Source organism: Cherax quadricarinatus, chromosome 69 (genome assembly GCF_038502225.1).
Source record: "Cherax quadricarinatus isolate ZL_2023a chromosome 69, ASM3850222v1, whole genome shotgun sequence".
Taxonomy (NCBI): Eukaryota; Metazoa; Arthropoda; class Malacostraca; order Decapoda; family Parastacidae; genus Cherax; species Cherax quadricarinatus.
Window position 1 is genome coordinate 23,114,932 of NC_091360.1, and position 21,563 is coordinate 23,136,494.

Here is a 21,563-nt window from a genome sequence, read left to right on the forward strand (position 1 = left end):
CACATTGCCCTCAGACATGACATCTCCACTGCCTCCAGCCTTCTCCTCGCTGCAACATTCATCACCCACGCTTCACACCAATATAAGAGCGTTGGTAAAACTATACTCTCATACATTCCCCTCTTTGCCTCCAAGGACAAAGTTCTTTGTCTCCACAGACTCCTAAGTGCACCACTCACTCTTTTTCCATCATCAATTCTATGATTCACCTCATCTTTCATAGACCCATCCGCTGACACGTCCACTCCCAAATATCTGAATACGTTCACCTCCTCCATACTCTCTCCCTCCAATCTGATATTCAATCTTTCATCACCTAATCTTTTTGTTATCCTCATAACCTTACTCTTTCCTGTATTCACCTTTAAATTTCTTCTTTTGCACACCCTACCAAATTCATCCACCAATCTCTGCAACTTCTCTTCAGAATCTCCCAAGAGCACAGTGTCATCAGCAAAGAGCAGCTGTGACAACTCCCACTTTGTGTGTGATTCTTTATCTTTTAACTCCACGCCTCTTGCCAAGACCCTCGCATTTACTTCTCTTACAACCCCATCTATAAATATATTAAACAACCACGGTGACATCACACATCCTTGTCTAAGGCCTACTTTTACTGGGAAAAAATTTCCCTCTTTCCTACATACTCTAACTTGAGCCTCACTATCCTCGTAAAAACTCTTCACTGCTTTCAGTAACCTACCTCCTACACCATACACTTGCAACATCTGCCACATTGCCTCCCCTATCCACCCTGTCATACGCCTTTTCCAAATCCATAAATGCCACAAAGACCTCTTTAGCCTTATCTAAAAACTGTTCACTTATATGTTTCACTGTAAACACCTGGTCCACACACCCCCTACCTTTCCTAAAGCCTCCTTGTTCATCTGCTATCCTATTCTCCGTCTTACTCTTAATTCTTTCAATTATAACTCTACCATACACTTTACCAGGTACACTCAACAGACTTATCCCCCTATAATTTTTGCACTCTCTTTTATCCCCTTTGCCTTTATACAAAGGAACTATGCATGCTCTCTGCCAATCCCTAGGTACCTTACCCTCTTCCATACATTTATTAAATAATTGCACCAACCACTCCAAAACTATATCCCCACCTGCTTTTAACATTTCTATCTTTATCCCATCAATCCCGGCTGCCTTACCCCCTTTCATTTTGCCTACTGCCTCACGAACTTCCCCCACACTCACAACTGGCTCTTCCTCACTCCTACAAGATGTTATTCCTCCTTGCCCTATACACGAAATCACAGCTTCCCTATCTTCATCAACATTTAACAATTCTTCAAAATATTCCCTCCATCTTCCCAATACCTCTAACTCTCCATTTAATAACTCTCCTCTCCTATTTTTAACTGACAAATCCATTTGTTCTCTAGGCTTTCTTAACTTGTTAATCTCACTCCAAAACTTTTTCTTATTTTCAACAAAATTTGTTGATAACATCTCACCCACTCTCTCATTTGCTCTCTTTTTACATTGCTTCACCACTCTCTTAACCTCTCTCTTTTTCTCCATATACTCTTCCCTCCTTGCATCACTTCTACTTTGTAAAAACTTCTCATATGCTAACTTTTTCTCCCTTACTACTCTCTTTACATCATCATTCCACCAATCGCTCCTCTTCCCTCCTGCACCCACTTTCCTGTAACCACAAACTTCTGCTGAACACTAACAATACATTTTTAATCCTACCCCATACCTCTTCGACCCCATTGCCTATGCTCTCATTTGCCCATCTATCCTCCAATAGCTGTTTATATCTTACCCTAACTGCCTCCTCTTTTAGTTTATAAACCTTCACCTCTCTCTTCCCTGATGCTTCTATTCTCCTTGTATCCCATCTACCTTTTACTCTCAGTGTAGCTACAACTAGAAAGTGATCTGATATATCTGTGGCCCCTCTATAAACATGTACATCCTGAAGTCTACTCAGCAGTCTTTTATCTACCAATACATAATCCAACAAACTACTGTCATTTCGCCCTACATCATATCTTGTATACTTATTTATCCTCTTTTTCTTAAAATATGTATTACCTATAACTAAACCCCTTTCTACACAAAGTTCAATCAAAGGTCTCCCATTATCATTTACACCTGGCACCCCAAACTTACCTACCACACCCTCTCTTAAAGTTTCTCCTACTTTAGCATTCAGGTCCCCAACCACAATTACTCTCTCACTTGGTTCAAAGGCTCCTATACATTCACTTAACATCTCCCAAAATCTCTCTCTCTCCTCTGCATTCCTCTCTTCTCCAGGTGCATACACGCTTATTATGACCCACTTCTCGCATCCAACCTTTACTTTAATCCACATAATTCTTGAATTTACACATTCATATTCTCTTTTCTCCTTCCATAACTGATCATTTAACATTACTGCTACCCCTTCCTTTGCTCTAACTCTCTCAGATATATATATATACACACACATATATATATATATATATATATATATATATATATATATATATATATATATATATATATATATATATATATATATATATATATATATATATATATATATATATATATATATATATATATATATAAGTTTGTGGTTACAGGAAAGTGGGTGCAGGAGGGAAGAGGAGCGATTGGTGGAATGATGATGTAAAGAGAGTAGTAAGGGAGAAAAAGTTAGCATATGAGAAGTTTTTACAAAGTAGAAGTGATGCAAGGAGGGAAGAGTATATGGAGAAAAAGAGAGAGGTTAAGAGAGTGGTGAAGCAATGTAAAAAGAGAGCAAATGAGAGAGTGGGTGAGATGTTATCAACAAATTTTGTTGAAAATAAGAAAAAGTTTTGGAGTGAGATTAACAAGTTAAGAAAGCCTAGAGAACAAATTGATTTGTCAGTTAAAAATAGGAGAGGAGAGTTATTAAATGGAGAGTTAGAGGTATTGGGAAGATGGAAGGAATATTTTGAGGAATTGTTAAATGTTGATGAAGATAGGGAAGCTGTGATTTCGTGTATAGGGCAAGGAGGAATAACATCTTGTAGGAGTGAGGAAGAGCCAGTTGTGAGTGTGGGGGAAGTTCGTGAGGCAGTAGGTAAAATGAAAGGGGGTAAGGCAGCCGGGATTGATGGGATAAAGATAGAAATGTTAAAAGCAGGTGGGGATATAGTTTTGGAGTGGTTGGTGCAATTATTTAATAAATGTATGGAAGAGGGTAAGGTACCTAGGGATTGGCAGAGAGCATGCATAGTTCCTTTGTATAAAGGCAAAGGGGATAAAAGAGAGTGCAAAAATTATAGGGGGATAAGTCTGTTGAGTGTACCTGGTAAAGTGTATGGTAGAGTTATAATTGAAAGAATTAAGAGTAAGACGGAGAATAGGATAGCAGATGAACAAGGAGGCTTTAGGAAAGGTAGGGGGTGTGTGGACCAGGTGTTTACAGTGAAACATATAAGTGAACAGTATTTAGATAAGGCTAAAGAGGTCTTTGTGGCATTTATGGATTTGGAAAAGGCGTATGACAGGGTGGATAGGGGGGCAATGTGGCAGATGTTGCAAGTGTATGGTGTAGGAGGTAGGTTACTGAAAGCAGTGAAGAGTTTTTACGAGGATAGTGAGGCTCAAGTTAGAGTATGTAGGAAAGAGGGAAATTTTTTCCCAGTAAAAGTAGGCCTTAGACAAGGATGTGTGATGTCACCGTGGTTGTTTAATATATTTATAGATGGGGTTGTAAGAGAAGTAAATGCGAGGGTCTTGGCAAGAGGCGTGGAGTTAAAAGATAAAGAATCACACACAAAGTGGGAGTTGTCACAGCTGCTCTTTGCTGATGACACTGTGCTCTTGGGAGATTCTGAAGAGAAGTTGCAGAGATTGGTGGATGAATTTGGTAGGGTGTGCAAAAGAAGAAAATTAAAGGTGAATACAGGAAAGAGTAAGGTTATGAGGATAACAAAAAGATTAGGTGATGAAAGATTGAATATCAGATTGGAGGGAGAGAGTATGGAGGAGGTGAACGTATTCAGATATTTGGGAGTGGACGTGTCAGCGGATGGGTCTGTGAAAGATGAGGTGAATCATAGAATTGATGAGGGAAAAAGAGTGAGTGGTGCACTTAGGAGTCTGTGGAGACAAAGAACTTTGTCCTTGGAGGCAAAGAGGGGAATGTATGAGAGTATAGTTTTACCAACGCTCTTATATGGGTGTGAAGCGTGGGTGATGAATGTTGCAGCGAGGAGAAGGCTGGAGGCAGTGGAGATGTCATGTCTGAGGGCAATGTGTGGTGTGAATATAATGCAGAGAATTCGTAGTTTGGAAGTTAGGAGGAGGTGCGGGATTACCAAAACTGTTGTCCAGAGGGCTGAGGAAGGGTTGTTGAGGTGGTTCGGACATGTAGAGAGAATGGAGCGAAACAGAATGACTTCAAGAGTGTATCAGTCTGTAGTGGAAGGAAGGCGGGGTAGGGGTCGGCCTAGGAAGGGTTGGAGGGAGGGGGTAAAGGAGGTTTTGTGTGCGAGGGGCTTGGACTTCCAGCAGGCATGCGTGAGCGTGTTTGATAGGAGTGAATGGAGACAAATGGTTTTTAATACTTGACGTGCTGTTGGAGTGTGAGCAAAGTAACATTTATGAAGGGATTCAGGGAAACCGGCAGGCCGGACTTGAGTTCTGGAGATGGGAAGTACAGTGCCTGCACTCTGAAGGAGGGGTGTTAATGTTGCAGTTTAAAAACTGTAGTGTAAAGCACCCTTCTGGCAAGACAGTGATGGAGTGAATGATGGTGAAAGTTTTTCTTTTTCGGGCCACCCTGCCTTGGTGGACCACCCTGCCTTGGTGGACCACCCTGCCTTGGTGGACCACCCTGCCTTGGTGGACCACCCTGCCTTGGTGGACCACCCTGCCTTGGTGGGAATCGGCCAGTGTGATAATAAATAATAAATAATATATATATATATATATATATATATATATATATATATATATATATATATATATATATAGATATATATATATAGAGAAATATATATATATATATAAATATATATATATATATATATATATATATATATATATATATATATATATTATATATATATATGCAAAACAACCACTCTGAAAGAATACAGAAATTCCAAGCGCTTTCGTGACTACTCACATTATCAAGGAACTATGAAAGTGAAGCATCCAAGGAAGCTATATAAGTGGTCCGGCCAGCACCTCACTATCAGATCCCACAACGGTTAAACACGTGACGCGCGGCGAGCCAACTTGGATAGGTCCTTTGCACAACTCACCCCCAAGCTATTCTACCAAAGAAAATTTAAAAATTATTTGTCCAGTGTATTATTAAATTCTTCCCAAATTCTATTAATTATAAATGGATCTAATTTATATAAACCAAAGGAAATATTCATATTATTGTCAAAACTGCTTTTTATGAAACAAGATTCAATTATATTCCTGTCGACCATGGACTTGCTTGATACTACTTTCTCAACTTTTTGAAAATCAATTGGATGGTTAAAATCTCTTACATGAATAAATAGAGCATTGGAATCTTGTCCAGTTCTAATGCTATATTTATGTTGTTTTAATCTTAGTTCGAGATTTTTACCAGTTTGACCGTAATAAACTTTATCTCAAATTTTACAAGGAATCTTATAGACACATCCATCAGCATTTTGGGGGGAATTCTTTATCAAAAGTTTTTTTTACTGTATCAGGATTTTTGAATACAACTTTAATATTAAAAGTCTTAAGAAGAGAAGGCATATCAACCAAGTTTTCATGGTAAGGGAGAACCAACATATTTTTAGTTGAATAAGGCTGGTTGCCCCTTTTTGGATTATAAAAAGTGTTTCTAGCAACTTTGAAAGATTTATCAATTACATTTCTTGGGTATTTTAAATCATTACCTATTTCATAAATTTTGGATATTTCCTCATCTATGAACTCAGGACTACAAATTCGTAAAGCTCTCAAAAACATTGATGAGAAAACAGACAGTTTGACTCTATCTTGAATTTGAATTCATTATTACCCTTAATAATTAAAACATCTAGAAAAGGCAATGAGTTATTTTCTTCAAACTCAACAGTAAAGTTTATAGAATGGGCTAAGCTATTTAATTTTCCAAGAAAATGGTGTATATCTACATTTTTGGACATAAGACACAAAATATCATCAACATATCTGAACCATTTAGCTCTATTAGGGAGGACTGTGTTAAGCAACCTTGTTTCAAAAAATAGGTAATGATTTAAAATACCCAAGAAATGTAATTGATAAATCTTTTAAAATTGCTAGAAACACTTTTTATAATCCAAAAAGGGGCAACCAGCCTTATTCAACTAAAAATATGTTGGTTCTCCCTTACCATGAAAACTTGGTTGATATGCCGTCTCTTCTTAAGACTTTTAATATTAAAGTTGTATTCAAAAATCCTGATACAGTAAAAAAACTTTTGATAAAGAATTCCCCCCAAAATGCTGATGGATGTGTCTATAAGATTCCTTGTAAAATTTGCGATAAAGTTTATTACGGTCAAACTGGTAAAAATCTCGAACTAAGATTAAAACAACATAAATATAGCATTAGAACTGGACAAGATTCCAATGCTCTATTTATTCATGTAAGAGATTTTAACCATCCAATTGATTTTCAAAAAGTTGAGAAAGTAGTATCAAGCAAGTCCATGGTCGACAGGAATATAATTGAATCTTGTTTCATAAAAAGCAGTTTTGACAATAATATGAATATTTCCTTTGGTTTATATAAATTAGATCCATCTATAATTAATAGAATTTGGGAAGAATTTAATAATACACTGGACAAATAATTTTTAAATTTTCTTGGGTAGAATAGCTTGGGGGTGAGTTGTGCAAAGGACCTATCCAAGTTGGCTCGCCGCGCGTCACGTGTTTAACCGTTGTGGGATCTGATAGTGAGGTGCTGGCCGGACACCTTATATAGCTTCCTTGGATGCTTTACTTTCATAGTTCCTTGATAATGTGAGTAGTCACGAAAGCGCTTGGAATTTCTCTATTCTTTCAGAGTGGTTGTTTTGCATATTTTGAAATCACCTGTTTACTGTGATCTTATTGCATATATATATATATATCTATATATATATATATATATATATATATATATATATATATATATATATATATATATATATATATATATATATATATATATATATATATTTATATATATATATATATATATATATATATATATATATATATATATATATATATATATATATATATATATATGTATATATATATATATATATATATATATATATATATATATATATATATATATATATGTATGTATGTTGTGCCGAATAGGCAGAACTTGCGATCTTGGCTTAAATAGCAACGTTCATCTTGCCATATAGGACAAGTGAAAATTTGTGTATGCAATAATTTCGCCAATATCATTCTGAACCTAACGAAAAAAATATATTTGATTGTGTTTGCTTAGTACTAAATTATTGTAAACGTATTTAAAATATATTTAGTTGGGTTAGGCTAAAATAAATTGCTCTTGTTGTAATAAGGTTAGGTAAGTTTTCTTAGATTCTTTTGGCGCAAAATTAAAAATGTTTACATCAACATTAATGAAAAAAATATATCTTTAAGCGCATAAGAGAAAATTTTGGAAAGGACTTAATTTTAAATGAGTTCTTGCTAATTGACCAGTTCTACATATTCGGCACGACATATATATACATATATATATATATATATATATATATATATATATATATATATATATATATATATATATATATATATATATATATATATATATATATATATATATATATATATATATATATATATATATATATATAAAATTTGTTATACATTAACAAATATATTTTTCACTGAAGATTATATAAAATGTTATATTATTGGACCAAACTTAACTTTGAACCTTCACATAACTTAACTTTGAACCTTCACATAACTTAACTTTGAACCTTCACATAACTTAACTTTGAACCTTCACATAACCTAACTTTGAACCTTCACATAACCTAACTTTGAACCTTCACATAACCTAACTTTGAACCTTCACTTAACTTAACTTTGAACATTCACATAACTTAACTTTGAACCTTCACATAACCTAACTTTGAACCTTCACATAACCTAACTTTGAACCTTCACATAACCTAACTTTGAACCTTCACATAACCTAACTTTGAACCTTCACATAACTTAACTTTGAACCTTCACTTAACTTAACTTTGAACCTTCACATAACCTAACTTTGAACCTTCACATAACCTAACTTTGAACCTTCACATAACCTAACTTTGAACCTTCACATAACCTAACTTTGAACCTTCACATAACTTAACTTTGAACCTTCACATAACTTAACTTTGAACCTTCACATAACCTAACTTTGAACCTTCACATAACCTAACTTTGAACCTTCACATAACCTAACTTTGAACCTTCACATAACTTAACTTTGAACCTTCACATAACTTAACTTTGAACCTTCACATAACCTAACTTTGAACCTTCACATAACTTAACTTTGAACCTTCACATAACCTAACTTCGAACCTTCACATAACTTAACTTTGAACCTTCACATAACTTAACTTTGAACCTTCACATAACCTAACTTTGAACCTTCACATAACTTAACTTTGAACCTTCACATAACTTAACTTTGAACCATCACATAACCTAACTTTGAACCTTCACATAACTTAACTTTGAACCTTCACATAACCTAACTTTGAACCTTCACATAACTTAACTTTGAACCTTCACATAACCTAACTTTGAACCTTCACATAACCTAACTTTGAACCTTCACATAACCTAACTTTGAAGCTTCACATAGCCTAACTTTGAACCTTCACATAACCTAACTTTGAAGCTTCACATAACCTAACTTTGAAGCTTCACATAGCCTAACTTTGAACCTTCACATAACCTAACTTTGAGCCTACACATAACCTAACTTTGAACCTTCACATAACCTAACTTTGAAGCTTCACATAGCCTAACTTTGAACCTTCACATAACTTAACTTTGAACCTTCACATAACCTAACTTTGAACCTTCACATAACCTAACTTTGAACCTTCACATAACCTAACTTTGAAGCTTCACATAGCCTAACTTTGAACCTTCACATAACCTAACTTTGAGCCTACACGTAACATAACTTTGTACTTTCATATTACATAACTTTGAACCTTCATATAACCTAACTTAACCTTCACATAACCTAACTTTGAGCCTACACATAACATAACTTTGAACTTTCATGTTACATAACTTTGAACCTTCACCTAACATAACTTTGAACCTTCACATAACATAACTTTGACCATTCACATAACTTAACTTAAACAAGCGTAATTCTGCTAAGGTCAGGTTAACATTATATAATATTGCTTCAAATCAATGAAATATATATATTTGTGGTTACATTCAACTCAAGAACAATCTCTCACCTTGGTAGGGCGACCCAGGAAAGAAGAAACACTTCCACCATCTTTCACTACAGCACTATCTTGCCACCCGTCCTTCAGAGTGCAGGCGCTGTACTTCCCACTTCCAGGACTCAAGTCCTGCTAACCGGTTTCCCTGAATAATCCCTTCTTAAATGTTGCCTTCCTTACACTCCAACAGCACGTCAAGTCATAAATATCACTAGCCTCTACTCACTCCTATCTAACACTCTCACGCACGCTTGCTGGAAGTCCAAGCCCCTCGCACGCTAAACCTTTTATTTATTTATTTATTTTTTATTTATTTCCAATTTGTGCACACATACAGAGGTACAAAAAAATACAGATAAGAGCAGTATGCCAAAGCCACTTATACTATGCATAGCATTACGGGCTGGCTTAAAATTAACTTAAGATTAACTAAGCAATGATTATTATTATTATTATAATCAAAAAGAAGCGCTAAGCCACAAGGACTATACAGCGCTGCTACTAAGCAATGATGAAATCAGTGATAAAACATTAATGTAAACAGATAACTATAAAGCACAAGTGAGTATTACAAAGACAGGTCATATGGTTGCATTCAGTTAGGTAGTGATTCTGTTAGGTAGTGTATTTAAAAAATAATAAAGTTAGATTGGGTTTTAGGTTTAACATTTATGTGATATAATTGTGAGAAACATTTAAGATATACAATTTATAATGTTCAGTTATTCAGTATTTATTTGGTTTTGGGTGAGTAAGTAATCTTTGAGAAGAGACTTGAATTTATAAACAGGTTGTGTTTCTTTTATATTTACAGGTAATGAATTCCAGATTTTAGGGCCTTTTATGTGCATTGAGTTTTTGCATAGCGTGAGATGGACACAAGGAACATCAAAGAGTGATCTGTGCCTTGTGTTATGGTCATGTGTTCTGTTGAGGTTGGCAAGGAGATGTTTGAGGGGAGGGTTAATATCAGAGTTAAGTGTTCTATGTATGTAATAGGTGCAGTAATAAGTATGGATGTTTTGTATGGTGAGTAGGTTTAGTGTATTGAATATTGGTGGAGTGTGCTGCCTGTAGTGAGAATTTGTTATCATTCTAACTGCAGCCTTTTGTTGGGTAATTAGTGGTCTGAGATGGTTAATTGTTGTTGAGCCCCATGCACAAATTCCATAGGTGAGATAGGGGTAAATAAGAGAGTGATATAGGGCCAGGAGGGCTGACTGTGGAACATAGTACCGTATCTTCGATAGTATGCCTACAGTCTTGGAAATTTTCTTAGAAATTTGATGTATATGTGTATGAAATTTGAGTCTATTATCAAGGTGGATTCCTAAGAATTTTCCCTCTGTTAGTTTTGTGATAGGTGATCCATTTATCATTATGTTAAGAGGGACATCTGTAGCTCTGTTACCAAATTGAATGAAGTAGGTTTTGTCAATGTTTAGTGTAAGTTTGTTAGTCCTCATCCAGGTAGATATTTTCTGTAATTCGGTATTTACAGTATTGGCTAGCGTGACTGGGCTCGGGTGAGAGAAGACGTATGTAGTGTCATCTGCAAATAGTGTGGGTTTGAGTAATTGCGAAGCATTTGGAAGGTCATTTATGTATAGGAGAAAGAGAAGAGGGCCAAGGACACTTCCCTGTGGGACACCAACTGTAATTGGTTGTGCAGAAGAGTTTGCCCCATTTGCGTACACATATTGGCTTCTGTTGCTGAGGTAAGACTTGAGGTAGTTGAGGGAGTGCCCTCTTATACTATAGTGTGACAATTTTACGTGGAGCAAGTCATGGTCAACTGTATCAAAAGCTTTACGTAAGTCAATGAAGATCCCCAGTGGGACTTCTTTTTTCTCTATTGCAGTGTATATATGTTCTAGCATGTGTATAATAGCATCATTAGTATTTTTATTAGGCCTGAATCCAAATTGGCAGGGGTTGAGTATGTTTTGGGAGATAAGGTAGGAGTAGATTCGTTTATGAATTAATTTTTCGAAGATTTTTGAGAGAGGGTGTAAGTTGGATATTGGCCTATAGTTATTCAACTCTGTTTGGTCTCCTCCTTTGTGGATCGGGGTGACCCTTGCTATTTTGAGTACTGTAGGGAAGGTGGAGGATTCAATGGATTTGTTAAAGAGTGTTGCAATGATTGGTGATAGCACTTGTGACACTTTTTTGTATATAAGGGGTGGTAAGGTATTTAAATCTCCTGCCTTGTTTTTTAGTGCGTTGATAATAAGGGAGACTTCGTATGGGTTAGTCGGAGCTAGGAACAGTGTGTTCGGGTAGTTGCCGGTGAGGTAGTCATTTGGTGGGGTATCTGAGCTTGGGATTTTATTGGCAAGGTTTTGTCCTATAGTGGAGAAGAAATCATTGAGTCTGTTTGCTGTTTCTGTTGGTGGGAGTTGGGGTTCATCTGTTTTTGCTAATTTTATTTCGCTATTTCGTGATATCTTTTTTGTTCCCAGAATTTCTGATAGGGTTTTCCAGGTCTTTTTTATATCACCTCGTAAGTTGGATAATCTGTTCTCATAATACAATTTTTTTGCCCTTCTTATCAGGCTGGTTAGGATTGACGAGTAACGTTTTGTTTGGTCTCTGGTTATGTGACCCATTCTGTACTGTTTTTCATATTGGTGTTTTGTATTTATGGATTTGAGAATGCTGGGTGTTAGCCAGGGACTGTTCAGTCTCTTTGCTGTCATCTGTTTAGTTTTTTTAGGGCAGTGCTTGTTATAGAGGTATTGGGTTTTTTTTAGAAAATTATTAATACATTCGTCAATATCTGTATAGGTTTCTAGCTCAGTGTGCCAATCAATGTTTGCTATTGCTGTTGTGAAGTTATTAATGGCTGCCTCATTGTGAAGTCTGAAGGTGACTTTAGTAGTGTCTTGGGGTAGTTTACCAAGAGTTGTTATGAGGAAAGTAGGGTAGTGGTCTGTGGTATTATCTGCAATTATGCCTGATTTTAAAGGGGATATGGTGTTGGTCCAGATATGGTCAAGTAGGGAAACACTAGTCTCTGTAACTCTTGTAGGTTTTGTTACTGTTGGTAGTAACATACAGTTACTCATTGTGTTTGTGAATTCAGTAACGTGTGGGTCCTGGTCTTGCAGGAGATTTATATTGAAGTCACCTGAGAGTAGTAAGTGATCTTTGTTCATGCGTGCATCAGTTATCATACTTCCTAGATTTTGACTAAATTGGCTAATGTTTGACTGTGGAACTCTGTAGATGTTTATCAATGTGAGAGGTTTTTGTAGGTACTTTGATTTGAATTTAGCTATTATATATTCCCCATGTTCATCCCTTGTGCAAGTATTAGTGATACATTCTAGTTGGTCTGAGTAGTATATGGCTGTGCCACCCCCTTGTTGATCTGGCCTACAGTTTTGTATGGCTGTGTAACCAGGAATGGCATAGACATCTGTACTATCAGGCTTTAGCCAGGTTTCAGTTAGTGTAATGATGGACATATTGGCATGTAAGGAATTTAGTAATGCTATGAGGTCATCGTAATGCTTGCTTAAAGATCTGATATTGTAGTTAAATATGGTTATGTTGTTGTTGGCACTGAGAAGTGCCTTTGATTGTTCTGCAGTGTAGTAATTACAGTTACTGTTTGATTCATTTAAGTCATTAAATAAGAGGTTGGTATCAGGATCAATGCTTGTAATCATAAGATTTGTAGTGAATCTATAGTTTGAATTAAGTATAAAACAAAGTAAATAGTCTTAAGCTAAAAAATAGCACCTGGATTATTTAACAAATGTAAAATAATGAGCTAAGGGACTAATACAAATAAAGTGATGATCAAATAGTGGAGCTTGGGAATATGATAGTAGGTAGTACTATAAAGGTAATTTTTTAAAGTTAGAATTATAGTATAAAATTATAATATAAAAGGGACTAATATAGGTTGTGGTGACCCACCCTCCACCCTCCAACCTTACCAAGACCGACACCTTCCCCGCCTTCTTTCCACTACATATTTATACACTCTCCAAGCCATCCTATTTTGTTCAATCCTCTCTAAATATCTGAACATACCCGGTGTATAATGCAACACAAGAGAATACTTGACTACATAACCGCACACAAGATAGGATAAGGGACGACACATTAGCATAATGTGATAATATTGCACAGTGATAACTTGTTCATGGATGTTGTTGTTGACAGTGGACGGAGAAGAGGTGCTGGTGACCTTGGAACACATCTACAGTGGTGAGATATACCACCTGGGAGCAGCCAGCTGCGTATGGTGGGACGACACTCAGCAAGACTGGTCAACAGCTGGGTGTTGGGTGCTGGAACAAACACATCACTACACCCGCTGTGCCTGTGACCACCTCACTAACTTAGCTGTTATAATGGACATTCATGGTCTGTTGAGTAGAGAGCTACATGTAAGTATATATATATATATATATATATATATATAAATATATATATATATATATATATATATATATATATATATATATATATATATATATATATATATATATATATATATATATATTATTTTTTTTTCAACAAGTCGGCCGTCTCCCACCGAGGCAGGGTGACCCAAAAAAGAAAGAAAATCCCAAAAAGAAAATACTTTCATCATCATTCAACACTTTCACCACACTCACACATTATCACTGTTTTTGCAGAGGTGCTCAAAACACAACAGTTTAGAAGCATATACGTATAAAGATACACAACATATCCCTCCAAACTGCCAATATCCCAAACCCCTCCTTTAAAGTGCAGGCATTGTACTTCCCATTTCCACGACTCAAGTCCGACTATATGAAAATAACCGGTTTCCCTGAATCCCTTCACTAAATATTACCCTGCTCACACTCCAACAGATCGTCAGGTCCCAAGTACCATTCTTCTCCATTCACTCCTATCTAACACGCTCACGCACGCTTGCTGGAAGTCCAAGCCCCTTGCCCACAAAACCTCCTTTACCCCATCTCTCCAACCCTTTGGAGGACGACCCCTACCCCGCCTTCCTTCCCCTATAGATTTATATGCTTTCCATGTCATTCTACTTTGATCTAAATGACCAAACCACCTCAACACCCCCTCTTCTGCCCTCTGACTAATGCTTTTATTAACTCCACACCTTTTCCTAATTTCCACACTCCGAATTTTCTGCATAATATTTACACCACACATTGCCCTTAAACAGGACATCTCCACTGCCTCCAACCATCTCCTCGCTGCTGCATTTACCACCCAAGCTTCACACCCATATAAGAGTGTTGGTACTACTATACTTTCATACATTCCCTTCTTTGCCTCCATAGAAAACGTTTTTTGACTCCACATATACCTCAACGCACCACTCACCTTTTTTCCCTCATCAATTCTATGATGAACCTCATCCTTCATAAATCCATCTGCCGACACGTCAACTCCCAAGTATCTAAAAACATTCACTTCTTCCATACTCCTCCTCCCCAATTTGATATCCAATTTTTTTTTATCTAAATCATTTGATACCCTCATCACCTTACTCTTTTCTTTGTTCACTTTCAACTTTCTACCTTTACACACATTCCCAAACTCATCCACTAACCTTTGCAATTTTTCTTTAGAATCTCCCATAAGCACAGTATCATCAGCAAAAAGTAACTGTGTCAATTCCCTATTTTGAATTTGATTCCCCAAAATTTAATCCCACCCCTCTCCCGAACACCCTAGCATTTACTTCTTTCACAACTCCATCTATAAATATATTAAACAACCATGGTGACATTACACATCCCTGTCCAAGACCTACTTTTACCGGGAAGTATTCTCCCTCTCTTCTACACACCCTAACCTGAGCCTCACTATCCTCATAAAAACTCTTTACAGCATTTAGTAACTTACCACCTATTCCATATACTTGCAACATCTGCCACATTGCTCCTCTATCCACTCTATCATATGCCTTTCCTAAATCCATAAATGCAATAAAAACTTTCGTACCTTTATCTAAATACTGTTCACATATATGCTTCAATGTAAACACTTGATCTACACATCTCCTACCCACTCTGAAACCTCCTTGCTCATCTGCAATTCTACATTCTGTCTTGCCTCTAATTCTTTCAATTATAACCCTACCGTACACTTTTCCTGGTATACTCAGTAAACTTATTCCTCTATAATTTTTACAGTCTCTTTTGTCCCCTTTCCCTTTATATAAAGGGACTATACATGCTCTCCGCCAATCCCTAGGTACCTTCCCCTCTTTCATACATTTATTAAACAAAAGTACCAACCACTCCAACACTATATCCCCCCCTGCTTTTAACATTTCTGTCATGATCCCATTAATTCCAGCTGCTTTACCCCCTTTCATTCTACGTAATGCCTCACGCACCTCCCCCACACTTACATTCTGCTCTTCTTCACTCCTAAAAGATGGTATACCTCCCTGACCAGTGCATGAAATTACTGCCTCTCTTTCTTCCTTAACATTTAAAAGTTCCTCAAAATATTCTCGCCATCTACCTAATACCTCCATCTCCCCATCTACTAACTCCCCTACTCTGTTTTTAACTGACAAATCCATACTTTCCCTTGGCTTTCTTAACTTGTTTAACTCACTCCAAATTTTTTTCTTATTTTCATTATAATTTCTTGACAGTGCCTCTCCCACTCTATCATCTGCTCTCCTTTTGCACTCTCTCACCACTCTCTTCACCTTTCTTTTACTCTCCATATACTCTGCTCTTCTTATAACACTTCTGCTTTGTAAAAACCTCTCATAAGCTACCTTTTTCTCTTTTATCACACCCTTTACTTCATCATTCCACCAGTCACTCCTCTTTCCCCCTGCACCCACCCTCCTATAACCACAAACTTCTGCCCCACATTCTAATACTGCATTTTTAAAACTATTCCAACCCTCTTCAACCCCCCCACTACTCATCTTTGCACTAGCCCACCTTTCTGCCAATAGTCGCTTATATCTCACCCGAACTTCCTCCTCCCTTAGTTTATACACTTTCACCTCCCTCTTACTTGTTGTTGCCATTTTCCTCTTGTCCCATCTACCTCTTACTCTAACTGTAGCTACAACTAAATAATGATCCGATATATCAGTTGCCCCTCTATAAACATGTACATCCTGGAGCCTACCCATCAACCTTTTATCCACCAATACATAATCTAATAAACTACTTTCATTACGTGCTACATCATACCTTGTATATTTATTTATCCTCTTTTTCATAAAATATGTATTACTTATTACCAAATCTCTTTCTACACATAGCTCAATTAAAGGCTCCCCATTTACATTTACCTCTGGTACCCCAAATTTACCTACTACTCCCTCCATAACATTTTTACCCACTTTAGCATTGAAATCCCCAACCACAATTGATTCAAAACTCCCCACGCATTCACTCAACATTTCACAAAATCTCTCTCTCTCCTCTACACTTCTCTCTTCTCCAGGTACATACACGCTTACTATAACCCACTTTTCACATCCAATCTTTATTTTACTCCACATAATCCTTGAATTAATACATTTATAGTCCCTCTTTTCCTGCCATATCTTATCCTTCAACATTATTGCTACTCCTTCTTTAGCTCTAACTCTATTTGAAACCCCTGACCTAATCCCATTTGTTCCTCTCCATTGAAACTCTCCCACCCCCTTCAGCTTTGTTTCACTTAAAGCCAGGACATACAGGTTCTTCTCATTCATAAGATCCACAATCATCTCTTTCTTATCATTCGCACAACATCCACGCACATTCAGACTTCCCACTTTGACAATTTTCTTCTTCTTATTCTTTTTAGCAATTTTTACAGGAAAAGGGGTTACTAGCCCATTGTTCCCGGCATTTTAGTTGACTTTTACAACACGCATGGCTTACGGAGGAAAGATTCTTATTGCACTTCCCCATGGATATAAAAGGAAAAGTAATAAGACCAAGAACTATTAAGATAAAATCAAAGAAAACTCAGATGAGTGTGTATAAATAAATGTGTACATGTATGTGTACATGTATGTGGTCCGAGGACATACGGAGGTGTGGAAACTTTCAGGCTAATTTCATTCTCATCCCTGTTTGGTGTACTAGCCAAAGAGCAGTATATATTGATCAATGTTATTGATCAATACCACTCGTTTCTGGTTACAATAATATATAAATACTGCTCGTAGGCTAGTACACCAAACAGAGATGAGAAGGAAATTGGCTTCAAAGATCTCACACCTCCGTATGTCCTTGTGCTTGGTTCTTGTAGGATTGGGTGGTCCTGCGGGTTAAGGCGTCAGGTGGTTCTCGCTCACAGTGGAGGGCCAGTACAACATGGGTTTGTATCCTTGGCTAGTGCAGTGTTGTTATTGATATATATATATATATATATATATATATATATATATATATATATATATATATATATATATATATATATATATATATATATATATATATATATATATGCAAAACAACCACTCTGAAAGAATAGAGAAATTCCAAGCGCTTTCGTGACTACTCACATTATCAAGGAACTATGAAAGTGAAGCATCCAAGGAAGCTATATAAGGGGTCGGCCAGCACCTCTATCAGATCCCACAACGGTTAAACACGTGACGCGCGGCGAGCCAACTTGGATAGGTCCTTTGCAAAACTCACCCCCAAGCTATTTATTTGTCCAGTGTATTATTAAATTCTACCCAAATTCTATTAATTATAAATGGATCTAATTTATATAAACCAAAGGAAATATTCATATTATTGTCAAAACTGCTTTTTATGAAACAAGATTCAATTATATTCCTGTCGACCATGGACTTGCTTGATACTACTTTCTCAACTTTTTGAAAATCAATTGGATGGTTAAAATCTCTTACATGAATAAATAGAGCATTGGAATCTTGCCCAGTTCTAATGCTGTATTTATGTTGTTTTAATCTTAGTTCGAGATTTTTACCAGTTTGACCGTAATAAACTTTATCGCAAATTTTACAAGGAATCTTATAGACACATCCATCAGCATTTTGGGGGGAATTCTTTATCAAAAGTTTTTTTACTGTATCAAGATTTTTGAATACAACTTTAATATTAAAAGTCTTAAGAAGAGAAGGCATATCAACCAAGTTTTCATGGTAAGGGAGAACCAACATATTTTTAGTTGAATAAGGCTGGTTGCCCTTTTTTGGATTATAAAAAGTGTTCCTAGCAACTTTAAAAGATTTATCAATTACATTTCTTGGGTATTTTAAATCATTACCTATTTCATAAATTTTGGATATTTCCTCATCTATGAACTCAGGACTACAAATTCGTAAAGCTCTCAAAAACATTGATGAGAAAACAGACAGTTTGACTCTATCTTGATGCGAGGAATAATAGTGGACATAGGAACAGTTATTTGTAGGTTTTCTGTAAATTTTAAATTTGAATACATTCATTATTATTCATTATTATCTTTCAGAGTGGTTGTTTTGCATATTTTGAAATCACCTGTTTACTGTGATCTTATTGCATATATATATATATATATATATATATATATATATATATATATATATATATATATATATATATATATATATATATATATATATATATATATATATATATATATATATATATATATATATATATATATATATATATATATATATATATATATATATATATATATACATATATATATATATATATATATATATATATATATATATATATATATATATATATATATATATATATATATATATATATATACTAAGTCAGGTATTATTTATTTAAAAGGTACAGACATAGCTCTCCTCCAGCTCCTCTGAAGCTGGATGCGAGCCCAGTATAAAACAAGCATTTTCCTCTCTGGATGGCCACACCGAGGCGCTGGAACATGAAAGTGGCCGCCCTTGGGTCCCTGGTGCTGTCAATGAGTCTGTATACCTGGAGTATACCTGGAGAGGGTTTCGGGGGTCAACGCCCCCGCGGATCGGTCTGAGATCAGGCCTCGTGGTTGATCAGGATCTGATCAACCAGGCTATTACTGGTGGCCGCACGCAATCCGACGTACAAACCACAGCCCGGTTGGTTAGGTACTGACTGTAGGTGCCTGTCACGTGCCTTCTTGAAGACAGCCAGGAGTCTATTGGTAATCCCCCTTATGCATGCTCGGTCTGGAATCCAATTCTTTGAGGAAACGCGTGGTGTTCTTTTCCCATGATTCCAGGATCTCTGATTTCACTGGGATAAATTGATACTGATGGGATATGTCTCTGTACTTGCTGATCTTGCATGCTTCCCAGTGATCTGCAGTACCTCACTGTTGTCCAACACTGTAATAAGAACATAAGAACATAAGAAAGAAGGAACACTGCAACAGGCTTACTGACCCATGCGGAGCAGGTCCATGTCACCCCATCCCCCCCCGGATTAGACCAATGACCCACACCCCGGATTATCCCAATGACCCACCCAGTCTGGTCATCCCCACTCAAGGATGGAGCACTGTACCAGACCCAGCAGCACAAGCTAGTCAGGTCCAACTCACACCCACCCACACCCCCTCATGTATTTATCTAACCTATTTTTAAAACTACACAACGTTTTAGCCTCTATAACTGTACTCGGGAGTTTGTTCCACTCATCCACAACTCTATTACCAAACCAGTGGTTTCCTATATCCTTCCTGAATCTGAATTTTTCCAACTTGAAACCATTGCTGCGAGTCCTGTCTTGGCTGGAAATTTTCAGCACACTATTTACATCCCCTTTATTTATTGCTGTTTTCCATTTATACACCTCGATCATATCCCCCCTATTTCTACGCCTTTCGAGAGAGTGCAGATTCAGGGTCTTCAGTCTATCCTAATAGGGAAGATTTCTGATACATGGGATCATCTTTGTCATCCTCCTTTGTACGTTTTCCAGAGCATTTATATCCATTCTGTAATACGGTGACCAGAACTGAGCAGCATAGTCTAAATGAGGCCTAACCAAGGATATATAAAGTTGAAGAACAACCTGAGGACTTCTATTATTTATACTTCTAGATATGAAGCCAAGAATTCTGTTAGCTTTATTGCGAACACTAATGCATTGTTGTCTTGGTTTTAGGTTACTGCTACCAGAACTTCTAAATCCTTTTCGCAATCGGTAGTATTAAGATCTACATTATTTAGTTTATATGTGGCATGGTTATTTAACTGTCCAACATTTAGAACTTTGCATTTGTCAATATTAAACTGCATCTGCCACTTCTCCGACCATTGCGTCAGTCTATTCAAATCATCCTGGAGTGCTTTAATGTCCTCATTAGAATGAATTGGACGGCCTATTTTGGTGTCATCAACAAATTTGCTTATGTCGCTATTTATTCCCTCATCTATGTCGTTTATGTAAATTGTGAACAACAACGGGCCCAACACTGACCCCTGAGGAACACCGCTTGCGACGTGCCCCCATTCTGATTTCTCCCTATTTATGCAAACTCTCTGCTGTCTATTTGTCAGCCATGCCTCTACCCAGGAAAAAATTTCTCCTTCTATTCCGTGTGCCCTAAGTTTCCTCAATAGTCTCCGGTGTGGAACTCTATCGAAAGCCTTACTGAAGTCCATATACACAATATCACATTCATTACCAAGATCTACCTCCTCAAACACCTTAGTGAAAAAAGTTAGTAAATTCGTAAGACAGGAACGCCCCTTTGTAAAACCGTGTTGAGAATCCTTAATCAATCTGTTCCTGTCAAGATGGCTACGAATTGCTTCGGCAATTATTGATTCCATAAATTTTCCCACTATGGAGATAAGGTAATGCATGTAGGTGTCAGCCAGTGTCGACACGCAAGTATAATCCAAGGCTAAAACCTTGCCATTCTTCCAAGGATTGATGGTGATCCCGCTGGGGCAACTTGTAAGATTGTGGATATTGTTGAATGCTAAGGGCCAGGGTTCTGTCTCAGCTGGGCACCCAGCTGAAGGAAAGCTCCTCTTTTTGATGTAGCTGACTTCATTGTGTCTCACGTGCTAACCCTTGGTTTTGTTTTACCACGAATATGGTTTCACAGTTTAGACAGTAACCATATTGGTTGGTTTGTGGATTGCCGCAAATACACTTAC

At 36.7% G+C, this 21,563-nt stretch overlaps 1 protein-coding gene across 1 annotated transcript in view; it reads left to right on the forward strand.

Annotated features, from left to right (window-relative positions):
- The window catches only part of LOC128701885 (putative adhesion G protein-coupled receptor E4P), a 245,023-nt gene that overhangs the window by 111,401 nt on the left and 112,059 nt on the right, over positions 1-21,563 (forward strand). The window contains exon 7 of the mRNA XM_070099874.1: positions 13,652-13,878. Coding sequence (XP_069955975.1) covers positions 13,652-13,878 — 227 coding nt within the window. The remainder of the gene's footprint in view (positions 1-13,651; positions 13,879-21,563) is intronic.